We start from the raw sequence: 12,598 nt of genomic DNA, 5'->3' as shown, positions 1-12,598 counted from the left end.
AATGTCTTAGAAGTACCTCATGCAAGAGGAGATATCTTTGTTTATTTAATTTTAACATTTAAAATTGCCCATCAGAAAAACTTGCCGTTGTGGCAGGGAAATCCCAGACAGACATGTTGGAATACTTAAAAATTTGTTTTTTCCAATATTGGGAATTTATTCCAATTGGAAATTTATACATTATCCAAAAATCTTTTTATTTCTTTTAGAAGGAGCAAGTTACACTTCTGAGACTAGCTTGTGTGTAATTAATAAACAAAGTTCTTATATTTCAAAAATCAGCATGATGATATCACAACATTAATTAAAGAATCTACAAAATTAACTTCTTATTGTAGTTACTCTTTATTGTACTCTGTTTTGCCACTTGATTTTTACTCTGCTATGAAGTAAAAACATAGTCTATGGTTAAAAAGGGTAAGTTTCATCAGAATAACAATTACTGCTTGGAATTTAGTGTTTTGGCCTTCAACAAATAGCCAAAGCCATTATATTCCAAACACATACTAATGCTACTAACAATTAATCTGATCGGTGTTGTCTGAAGGAAAAAACAATGAGATTATATTGCCAAATATGTATTTTCCTTTGTGAAAACAGGAAGTGTTCCTAAGGAATTTTTTTAATCAATGCATGATAAAAATGACTTGGAAGCAACTTACTGATGTAGTACTCTTGCACAATGCTCGTGTAACCGTATATGGCAGAATATCCAAAAATGATAATCATAACCACATCTCTGCTGTCCAGCTCCACGATGTGTGCTGAATGACCTTCCACAGCATACTGCTGGCCATGTACAAGCACAGCAGGCGTTCTGATACTCCACGTTTGACTGTGGATGTTGAAAATCCACAGCTCATCAGTAACATTGCCATTATTTGTTTCAATTTTGCCTCCATACATGTAGATGTCTTCCTGTAAAAATTGAGAGAAAAGAGAGAACAGACAATGGATTACAAAAAAGATAACATCTGAGCTGCGTATTCCTGTGCTGCATAGAATTTTATAACGGAACAATCTGATTTAGATCTTCACGTACAGCTAATGCTATCTTAAACAGCTCAATAACAGAGACTGGTTCCAGAAAACAATACTTAAGCTAAAGCAAAAGTGATGATAAGGAGAGCACTTCACAGAAGAATAAATGCAGCCATGAAAATGACATGAAAATGAATCTCAACCAGATTACTTCAAGCAGAAAAACTTTAATTACATGACTCTAATTCACACTGCAGCTATTAAAAACCTAAGCAGAAAGGGATTTACACTGTCTTCTTAAGGAATAATTCACAGAACTAAAACATAATTTACCATACACTCAAACTATATGAATTTCATTTGGCATATGCACAAGAGAGAACATTTTATCTTAATGACAACATAACTTAAGTCCTGAGAAACTTCACAATCATAAACAAATCAGCCCGAAGAAACGGGACAATGCGTGTACATCATCCCCTTGGGCACATGTACTGAAATCAAATCTCAATGGGAGAGTAGTTTGAGTTCTTCTAAAAGGATGCAAAAGAAATTTTCCAATCTTCATTAACCACATATCAAAACAGATGGCGTTGTTGCTTGAGATAAGTAAAGAATGATTTACTTTAATATTGATTGAAAATGATTCTAGTAAATCTCTAACTTCAAACCAAGGCATACAGAGTCATAGAAGGAATTCCAGCTTGTTGGCTTCACTGACTGGCTCACTGTTCAAGGACAGTTTATCCCAGGTAGAAGAATACCGCTTCTGGTTCAAATAATGAGTTAGTGTTTGATAGGACACGTCAGGTCCACGTGCACTCAGCATCTCACCTGCAGTGTTTGTACAGTAGGCAGTCATCTCCTGCACAATGCAGTATCGTAAATGCTCTAGGGTCTAACCAATTTGATCAAGAAAAAAAAAAGCTGCAGAATACACATTTAGCAAAGTTTTGCTTGGCACAGACTACTGTCCCTCAGGAGAAAAACAAAACAAAACTAAGATAAAGAAACCACATAATATAAGAAGTCTGAATGAACCGTAAGGAAGTTGAAAAATATGGCTGATCAGTAGATTGACAGTCTACTAAGACCAGCAAAGCAAAATACAATTTTTATTGTAATAAAATAAAATAAATGTAATAAAATGTAATTTTTATTATAATACAATGTTCCCTCATTTGATGCATGTAAACGTATCTTAATTTGGAGCTTGGAGTTGTTCCTATGCAGTGCTACTCTGTGTTAGAGAATAGCCTACCCTGGTCTTTGAACAAAAGATGCCCACAATCTTCAGTAGGAATTAGTACTGGGATAATATCTGTACTAGATATATACCTGAAGTCATTATTTTCCTATGAAATAAAAATGTATTTCAAAGGCCTTGAGTAAAGATCTGTAAGAAGGCAATTGCTGAACACAACCAAAGGGGTTGTTTCTATGGGATGTAAGCATTGACGGAGTCTACAGGCATCAAAGCATGCAAGCCAAAAGGCTGCCAAGACATCTTTCACAAAACCACAGTGAAAGGAGTCCTAACATAATAGTTACAGTTATCATTGGTGAGGAATTAAGACTTGCTTTGAATGCTGTTCTTGCAATACATGTCTGCTGAGCTGCATTTTAGCTATGCTTTTATTTCTTGAGAAATCTTCCTCTAGGTCTTTGCCTTGCACTGAGGAGCCTTACTTAGGAAGATACTCCCAAGTATCAGCTATTAGAAAGATTCAGTGGTGTTAGAACTTTCTTGTCAAATTCTCAAATGCCATGAAAGAGGGCAAGATCCAAAGGAATTGTTCCCCATACATCTAATGAATGTTTTTGGACTAACTCAGTAACTAAAACAGATGTTAAAGAAAAATATTTATATGACACTATGGGTTTGCTTTAAGTTCATGCCAGCCTTAGTTTTCCAAAACAAAAACAAAGAGTGCTAAAGCGCAGCTATTGACTCCAAAGACTTCTACTGTTGGGTTGTTTGCCACAGATGTAAAAACAGGTTTCTAGGAGATTCAGCTTTGGGCCAACCAGACTTTCTTTATATGCATGCTTTGAGAAGGAGGCACATGCCCTATTGCCTTCAGGAATGCCACTTTCCTTCCTGTATCTAAGGAATAACAACAATTCCTATTTTGAATGTTGAATACAGATTTGTGCACTTTATGTAATATTAAAGGCCAAGAAAGTAACATGGTAACAGTACCAATTGAGTTTATTAGTTTATTTTAAAAATAGTGATAGGATTTGCATCTGAAAAATTAAGTGTTCCCACTATAATTAACTAAAATAAAGATCATCAGTATCTCTCTAGTAAGAAATACACCAAGGCTGCAGGTAGCATTCTGTAGCCTATCAATCTATTACTCAGTGTCGACTTGGTAGTAAAATCTGGCATAATTCTTGAGACTGCAAGGAAAAATCACTATGACAGAACAAGCTTTCTGATTTTCTTCCTTAATAGCTAAACCATCTTGAAAATAGAGATGCTGACCTCTAGCGTGCTATTCTGACTTTCAAAAATACATTTAGTTTCAAAGACCATCTTCCCACTTTTCATAAATAAATACGCTATAGCATTTCACTGTATTAAAACATGAGGACTCGTCCAGATTTTGGCAGGGATGGAGTTAATTTTCTTCCTAGTAGCTAGTTCAGTGCTGTGTGAGAATAATGTTGATAACACACTGACGTTTTAGTTGCTGCTGAGCAGCGCTTAGAACAAGTCAAGGTTGTTTGAACTCCTCGTGCTGCCTGGCCAGAGAGAAGCTGGGGTGTGTAAGTTGCTGGAGGTGACAAAGCTGACAGAGACAGGTCACAAAGATGTCCCACTCCATATGGTGTGACATTCAACAATAAAACTGGGGGCATTGGATAGAAGGGCTGCTTCTGATCGGGAACGGGCTGGGAATAGGTCAGCAAGTGGTACGTAACTGTGTTGTGCATCGCTTGCTTTGTGTACTCTTTTGTTGGTGGTGGTTCCCCTTTTTTTATTTTTTTTTTAATTTTTTTCCCCCCTCTTCATTCAACTGTCCTTATCTCAACATGTAAGTTCTTGCACTTTTCAGTTTTTTCCCCAATCTCACTGTGGGGGGGAGGTGAGTGAACAGCTTTGTGGTGCTCAGCTGCTTCTGGGTTAAACCATGACCAGGCTTATAGGAAATTTGTAGACTAGTGAAACATGAATGGTTTGAGCAAGTACTTTTCTTTAAATTATCCCAGAGAGCTCATTGTTGAAACCTGCCAATTCAGACTCACAAAGTAAAGCACAGAGGAAGGAAGGACCTAATTAAGGGCTTGCAGGTGAAATATAACAGTTTTTAAAAATAAAATACTTTCTGAGACAGAGCAAAAACGCAATATGCTAAAAAGGTGACCTGAAGAACCACATGAATTTCAGAACGACCCCTCAGACAGCTGGCAGTGTTCTCCTCACCGTTCTACTTAAATGATTCAACATACAGATAAAAGAACGCGTCTGAGAGGAGCTATCTTTATAAATGACACAGCAGATCCTGTGCACAAAACTATTCACAGTTCTACAGAGAAAAAGACAAGAAGGACATCAAAACTACTTTATCAATCCCAAAATCACATTTAAGCAAGCTTCACTCCAAGGCTATATCTGAGATTAAGCAGCTCCTGCTGCCACTAATAAAAATTAAAAAATTAAAAACCACTTCGAAAGTTAGCTATGATCAATTCAATATGGAAAAAGAAAGGCTCACAGACCTATGTCCATAGAACTACAGAATGAAAAATTTTACAAGCATATAAATAAAGGACAAAAGCAATCACATAAAGGCAAGCATTTTCTGAGAAGTCTAGAGAGGAAACAAGTGCAGCCCAAAGGTTGAAAGAAAAGGAGTCCATCCATAAACCAGCTATAAATCAAGGCATATGCTGTCATGGTTTGGCCTGGTTTCTATAACAAGGGGGTGAAGGGACCTATGGATCCATGCCCTGTGAAGGGAGCATGATGAGGAGAGGGCGGAGGGAAGGGAGATTGGGCCAGACGAGGAAAACAGCAGCAATGAGCTAAAGGAAAAAAAAAAACTTAGTTTACTCTTGAAGTATGCCAACAAGCCACAGAACTGCAGCATTAACTCTTTAACTCCCAGTGCATTCAATCACGTCATGATGTGGAATACTGATGAAAAAAAACAAGAAGCCATGACACATGCTGAAGGTGAGGCCTTCTGTACACAAGATAATGACTTTCAAGAGGACAGGTGCACAATTACTGCTCACCTTTGAGCACAGGAATGAAGCATACTATGAGAGTTTCTCCAAAAGTAATGCCTCCTATTTTATTTTGTCGGCCCACAACATCAGAAGTGAATGGTGGTGGTGTGGCAGTAGAGGTTGGACTTTTCCACCAATATTCCATTACATTTTGTTGTTGTGTGGCACATAGTAGCAGAGGGGCAGCCTGACAGAATGGCATCTGACAAGTAAGTGCATATGAAGCAAAGGTGTATCACCGAATTTCTCCGTATGGAAAAAAAGGCATCCATCAACATTAATTGATGCTTGCAAACATTCATGGAGACCAAAGAGTGGATGTGAGCACAGCAAAGTGGTGGCAGGTTTCAGCAGTAGCGACAGGACCTGTTGAACTAACACAGGTGAAGGCAACAGTTTCCTGGATCAGATCATTACTGGTGACAAGGTATCACCAGTACCAAGATATCAAGGTATCAAGCTAGACTCAAAACAGCTGTCCATCAGGTGGAAATATATCAATTCCCCTTCAAAGAAGTTGAAGATGCAGCCCTCATTGAGAAAATGATGCACACTATCACGGTGCTCTTTCTGGTTTTCCTGGAACCCAGACAAACCAGCTCCGAACACTACATCACAGCCTGGCTAAATTGAAAGATTAAATTTCCAGAATTGGGCCAGAGAAAAAGACAATCTTTTTCTTGCAACATCAAAAGGCCAGGCCCCATATTGGTTCAAAGACTGTGGAGCACATAATCAATATCATTTGGACTATCCTACCATTTCCACTGTATAGTTTGAATTTGGAGCCTTCTGACTTTCATCTTTTTGGGATGATGAAAGATGAACAGCACGGACAACATTTTGCTAGAAATTATGCTCTCATAGCAGCTTTTAAGCAGGAGTTCACCCCCCCCACTGGTGACGTTGTTTGTTTCGTATTGGGTTTTTTGTTTGTTTTTACAAGTACGGCATACAGGCTCTTGTTCATGGCTGGTGGCAATGCATAGCTAATGGAAGTGACCACTGAAAAATAGTGTTTTGTAGCTGAGAATTTGCTTCATCAAACAGTTTTATCATGCTCTATGTAGTTTAATGGACATAAATAGGAGGGATTACTGCCAGAGCAACCTACATACATACTTGTACTCAAACTGATATGGTATACTACATCAGTAATTAGATGAACAAGCAAATAAAGGTTTAAAACAGCATATCCTCATGAAACGAGTGAGGAAAAAGTAAAAATAACCTGGACATGCTCCCCAGGTGAGAGATATTACAAATTCACAGAATCACAGAATTGTAGGGGTTGGAAGGGACCTCCAGAGATCATTGAGTCCAACCCCCCTGCCAAAGCAGATTCCCTACACCAGGTAGCACAGGTATTGAACTCTTTACGCTGGAGGAACACAAAGGCCAAGAGGCAGACTGTGCAAGAAACAGACAGCTGAACAGCAGGTAGATAAGCATGAAGACTTGACCTCCAGTACACTCCTGTTTTGAGTTTTTGATATCGCTTGTCAAAGCAACATCTTCAAATATACAGAGAAAAATCACAAGAGAGTATTTACTCAAGAAATTAACCTGGGTCATTTTTAGATGTGTTACTTCGTGCTGCTAAAATCACCTAAGAAGTTACAGAAACCTCTGAAAATCTTGTAGTTTTTTAAAATGAAAATTGCATACAAATGTTACCCCATGCAAAGCATATAAAAGTACATTATATATTCAATGTGTAATTCAGGGTTTCTACCCAGTATGAAATCTGCAGAAAAGAAAATTTTCCACTGTAAGAGGAGCATGTATGCAGCTCACTTATTCATGACATTCCCACTTCCAGGCCATGACAGTTGGTTTCTTGGCGACTATTACAGGGTAAGTTAGTAAAACAGCAACAGAAGAGATTGTTAGTTTCAATTGCATTAAAACTTTGATAGATATTACCATGTTCTTAAAAAAAAAATTCCCTACCACAAACAATTCAAAAAATAATTTATTTAGATGATAATGAACAAAATCCAATTTGTAAATGCAGAGAAAAATTTCTTAGGGAAGAAAAAAAATCTTTGGAAAGTCAATTACTTTTTGTGACCTAAACACATGGCACAGCAAAAAAATACAGGCTTCTAGTAAACAAATAATCATCCCAACAGCCTGAACTTAATAGACAAAATACTTTTACAAGTCTGAAAAAGCAGGAAAAATTTCCATGTACTTTTATCCTTGAAGTTGTATCAAAGAAGAAAGTTAGATACCTATATGAAACCACTTACTTATGTAAATGAATAAAGGCTCTAAATCCAATATAAGTCCTCTGCTTTAAGTGAATAACCATTAATTAACACTGCCATATGCACGTTCAAAGTTTCATAAGAACTGACAAGGTAATCTACAGAATTTTCCATAAGATAGGTAAATTATCCCCTGTTTTTAATAGGAGTAAAAACAAAAATTGCAAAAATGACCAGCAATCCAGTAAATAAGAATTCCTGCATGAATCTCCTTGTCAAAACCAGAAGTCCACAGCATTTATAAATAAGAATCTTGTGATTGCTCATCTCACCTAGTTCTCAATTTCTTCTGAGATCTACAAATCAGAATTTAAAAGCAGGATGTTCAGAGGATGTAACTGAAAGCCATAAAATAATTTTAAAAAGTAACTTGGTGGTACAGCCCACTAACAAGTATTAATTGAACGGTTAGAACAGAACTTCTATATTCCTAGTGCTTTTCCAAATCATACTACAATTACCTACATGAGTAAGCTTATACAGGAACAATAAACTAACTGATGAAAGAGTGTCTCACTCACATTAAGGGAGAAGACGATTTTGCTCTTGTTTTGTTAACTCTAGATTTTGATTAGACTAACAAAAACATCAGAAGAGACACGCACACTCAGCATCAATACCAATTAATTTGGAAATCAAAACAATTACCCTTTTTAAATAAAGCTTTAAAATCAGAAGTAACATTTATAGTACACAAACGAGTCAAATTAAGTTGGAGTACATATAAAATGGCCCATGTATCAGGAAATATCTTTACAATTACTACTGTGCCAGCCTGTTTGATTGCCAAACCTAAAAGAATCTAATTTCAGTGCTCAGTTAACCTTCCACTGCCATGGGACTAGAAGATACAGTTTCATTATAAGCTCAGACTCCCTGATATGACCAGAAGGTCATGCCCAGCAGTGACCATGCACTCTCTCTCTATGCAACTCCCACCATACTTTATTCCAGCCATCTAGTAGTTTTCAAGTTGCCATCTATCTAGTCGTGGTTTGACAAAGCTGTATGTGCCTGCTTTAAAAACTTCACTAACCATTATCTCCAGTCTCTTCATAATCCTTTTTCTTCTGTGATTCATTTCAAAGTATGTTGACATTTTTGAAGTATCAGGATGCTGAAACTACATAGAATCCCTCAGATATGGAAGAACCAATTGCTAACAGAGATAGGTAGTGCTTTTCCAAAAACCAGCCTGAAGTGGCACTGAAGGCAACACTATCTAACAATTTAGCTGGTCTAAAAGCAAGAACACATTTTATGCATTTATGGTGGAGAGAGTATAAAAGTCTTAGTCACTTGTTATAACTATACATCAGTGGGAGTCTTCTGATCACTTTTCTTCAGAGTAAAGAAGTACAGTACTTCAATTTTAACTAAAGCAGCTTTCTAAGGGAAATGGCACGGTAACTTATTTCATTCTCCACAGAGTCAATTATATAGCCTCAATTTAGCTTGCACCACAGTCAGGCAATACTAGCTCTGTGCTCTCACTCTGGTCCAGCACAGGCTTTGAAATCTTGGCAGCTGAAGTCAAAAACTTAATCTAATTTCTTCTAGGTGGATACTATTTTCTTTCCTCTAAAAAGAAAACGTTGAACAATGAGTAGTACACAGCTCAAAACACAGCTCACAGCTGCCATCTCTAGGTATTATACCATGTCCTGCCACTCTTCACACTCAAATTTTGTTTTTCAATGGACTGAATACGTGAAAGGAAAAAATAAAAGTTTATTTTAAGATCATACAAGTACATATTGTTTGATATTTGCTGGAAATTTTTTTTTAACGGTTACTCTTCAGTTCGGAGCATTTCAAGTAAATATTACTACTGTTGACCTAGAAAAGGTTAAATGATATTTTAATCCTTTATATAATAGGTTACTTGAATGTTTCCAACAAAAATGATCCACATTCCACAAGAAGGGAAATAACCAGAATATAGCAGTCTAAGACATTTCAAAGAACAGATAATACATAGGTAGTGAATCAGGGAACTGAGGAGGAGAAAAACAATTTTTGAGTTGGCTTTGGGGCACACACAGAATCTAGTTCACATTATTGCTACAGTAGTAATCGTGACATTCAGCATCTCTGGAAGAGAAACATGACAGAGGGGGAAAAAAAACAAACACCCACAGTTCTGCATAACTGCAGAGAAGCAATGTATATAAAGGAAGACCGATCATTAAAAAAAAAATTAAATAGGTAAAACTGAAAGGAGAAAGTCTTTACTGACGACACAAAGATACTTTAAGGACATCTGAGATCCCATAAAACCTTTCTATTTGAAAAAAAAAAAAAATTCCAATTAGAAAGACCAAAACAAATCAGGCTTAACTTAACAAGACTGTTAGAAGTAAAAAAAAGTACTTCAAAATCTGCTTCAAATCCAGCAGATTAAGATGTGGAAAGATATAAGGCAAGCCAAGAAACAGCTTGATGAGTTGCCTGCAAAATTCATGTGTTAAGTACTACACCATTTTTCAAATGCATGAGAAGAACAGTCAACTAGATTTATTTATGCTGCCAACAGACAGTATAATATTCCAAAAACAGAGTCATAGTAATAACATTAATTTTTGCATTTGAATTCTTCATCATAGACTTCACAGGTATTTCCATAGCACAAATTAATAACAAATGGTCATAGTAGAGGAGCAACAAAAAAGTCTCCAAGATCTGTTCTGAAGGAATTTAAGAGTAAAAATGGTGACTCAATAGAATTTTGAGGAAAGTGTTCACTCAAGAGGAGAGGTCACCTGTGGTATCCCACAGAAATGAACAATAAGAATTTGTTAGTTCAACATACTTCAAAATAGTCTGGCACAGGGATGAACAGAAAAATGACAATTTCAATACTAAGCTACTCAAAATATTCAAGATAATGAACAAAGGCAAAGAATTGAGTAATATTTAATGTCCAATATGAGAACAAGTAAAAGAATATACAAAGTCACAGATTTTCATGAAAAGATGCATACAAAACTATTTAAGTCTGCACTATGGTGGTGGGGTTTTAATTGACTAGAATAAGGTTATAACATTATGGTTGATAGAGTAGTGATAAAACCAATTCAAAACCAATAGTAGATTGATATAAACATCTGAGGTACTGATACCTCACAAACAACTCTCACAGAAGGGATACAAAAACTAAAAATAACACAGGCAATGGCTTCATTACTACCTGATGTATGAAATACTTTCCTTCTGGATTACTAAAAAAGCAAGTAATTTTCGCATGAATCAGAAATGATGGAGGATATGATAAACTTAGAGAAAATCACAACTGGTACCAAGAGCCCAATTAGAAAAAGTATAAAGAAGTAGGGAATATCAGAACAGCAAGTAGCAGTACCCCAAAAGGTGGCATCTCTTCACATAACACCCTGGAATTCTTGGGCACAAGATGGTACCAATGATAAAAATGGCCTGAATGCATAGATATAAACGAAAGGCACAGATTTATAGTCTTTCCATAAAAATACTGTTTCAGAGTCCTTTTGATAAAGCAGCTTGCCCACTATTTAAAACTGCTCTGTTTCTGTAAGCAGTCGTAATAAAGCAAATAAAAAATTATTTCTTACTGTCATGGCCCTTTAGGCACTAAGGGGCCTCAGCCAGGAATCAGCCATAGATCTTCCCCTCTCTCCTACTCTGAGTTGATCTGGACACAGACTGTAGATAGCTTGTTTCCTGGATGGGCTCCTCAGGCACATTCTGTAGCCTTGTCTCCAGTCCCGTTTCCAGCCCTACTTTCTCCTGCTCCTGTCTGGACTCCTTGCATGGTCTCTGGAGCTGGGTCATTACTTGCCATGTACAGGCTTGCTCTATCAGCCCACCATCCTACATGCTGTGTTCAGCCCCTGTGGGTTGGCACCTGCTCAACAAGGGCTTTGTCCATGCTGAGATCACACTTGGCTCCCAGTTCACCTTTCCTTACACAAGAATTGCAAATATTATTTTGGGGAGGGGAGGGAATACCATATTGGCAAGTTTAGCTCTAGAGCTAAAAAGTTACTCAAAAATCTTTCTCCAAAACTGTGCAATAGGTCTAAATACTGAAGAAGACAATAACAGCAAAGCACTTAGGGACTAGAAATTACCCTCAAAAATGTATGAATCATTTCAAGATCAGTAACAGTACATAGAAATACATTAATTAAATAGGAGGTGAAAGAGTCCAAACCTGATATAATGCAAGTGTGTGTCCATATCTCTGGAGCGGCCCTTTGGATACAGGCACCACATTCCATATACTGCTTTCCAAATTGTAGCTAGAAGAGAAATAAAACATTAAAATGTTTTCTATCCACACAGAAATAGGGGATTTTGTATTTTTGAACTAATTTTGTTATACAAAGTGTGCACACTTCATCAGACATTGTTTATTTGAGGGTGTTGGTAATTTGTTAGTAGCAATTAGGTGATCATTTTTAACTGCTGTAACAGTGCAATAATAGTGACAGTGAGCTAAATGCTCATCAAGGGAAAACAGGAACAGTTCTACTGGGGACCCGTCAACAATTTCAGAAATTGCAACTGTAATTAAAACCACATTACTTACAAGAAAGTTACGAAACTAGGTTACTAAGTTCACAGTTATCAGCAAGCAAAAAAACCACCACTCAACTGCCTAAGCCACAACCTTTGGCACTGCTTTGAAAACTTGTTATTGAGCACCCTCTCAGTTACACAGCTGAATTTAATTTTCATTAACTTTAAATTAAGCATTGAAACAAACACAACAGGACAGAGGTAAAAAATAAGAGCACAGAGGTATATTAAGGGAAGCTGCAAAGACAATGGGATTTGTTTTGGATGATTGTAAATCTGCAAAAGAAAACAGGAGGTAGACAAAAATAGGAGAAATAAACATATCCTAACAGTTGCATTATTTATCACATTCAGGGCCTCTGTCTGTATAACAAGTTACCATTCAAATTGGCTAAGTGATATTTACAGATATTTTAGGAATTGGAGTCAATGATCCTTATGGGTCCCTTCCAACTTGAGAGAGCTAATCAATTGCATACGCATACAGAGTGTTACCAATATGAAGAACCAAAATATCCTGCACCAAGCAGGCTAAATGCCTG

General features: G+C 36.9%; 1 protein-coding gene across 10 annotated transcripts in view; it reads right to left on the bottom strand.

The window, feature by feature from the left end:
• ATRNL1 (attractin like 1) overlaps positions 1–12,598 on the bottom strand; it is a 424,497-nt gene that overhangs the window by 357,418 nt on the left and 54,481 nt on the right. For all 10 annotated transcript variants that reach the window (XR_007376982.1, XR_007376983.1, XM_048944556.1 and 7 more), the window contains exons 7-8: positions 11,689–11,776; positions 663–918 (exon numbers count right to left, since the gene is read on the bottom strand). Coding sequence is in view for 8 of the 10 variants with exons in the window: in XM_048944556.1 (XP_048800513.1) it covers positions 663–918; positions 11,689–11,776 (344 nt within the window). In the remaining 2 variants the exon portion in view is untranslated. The remainder of the gene's footprint in view (positions 1–662; positions 919–11,688; positions 11,777–12,598) is intronic.

This window comes from Lagopus muta, chromosome 5, assembly GCF_023343835.1.
Source record: "Lagopus muta isolate bLagMut1 chromosome 5, bLagMut1 primary, whole genome shotgun sequence".
Taxonomy (NCBI): Eukaryota; Metazoa; Chordata; class Aves; order Galliformes; family Phasianidae; genus Lagopus; species Lagopus muta.
Note: the sequence above shows the minus strand (reverse complement) of the source record. Positions and strands in the feature narration are given on the sequence as shown.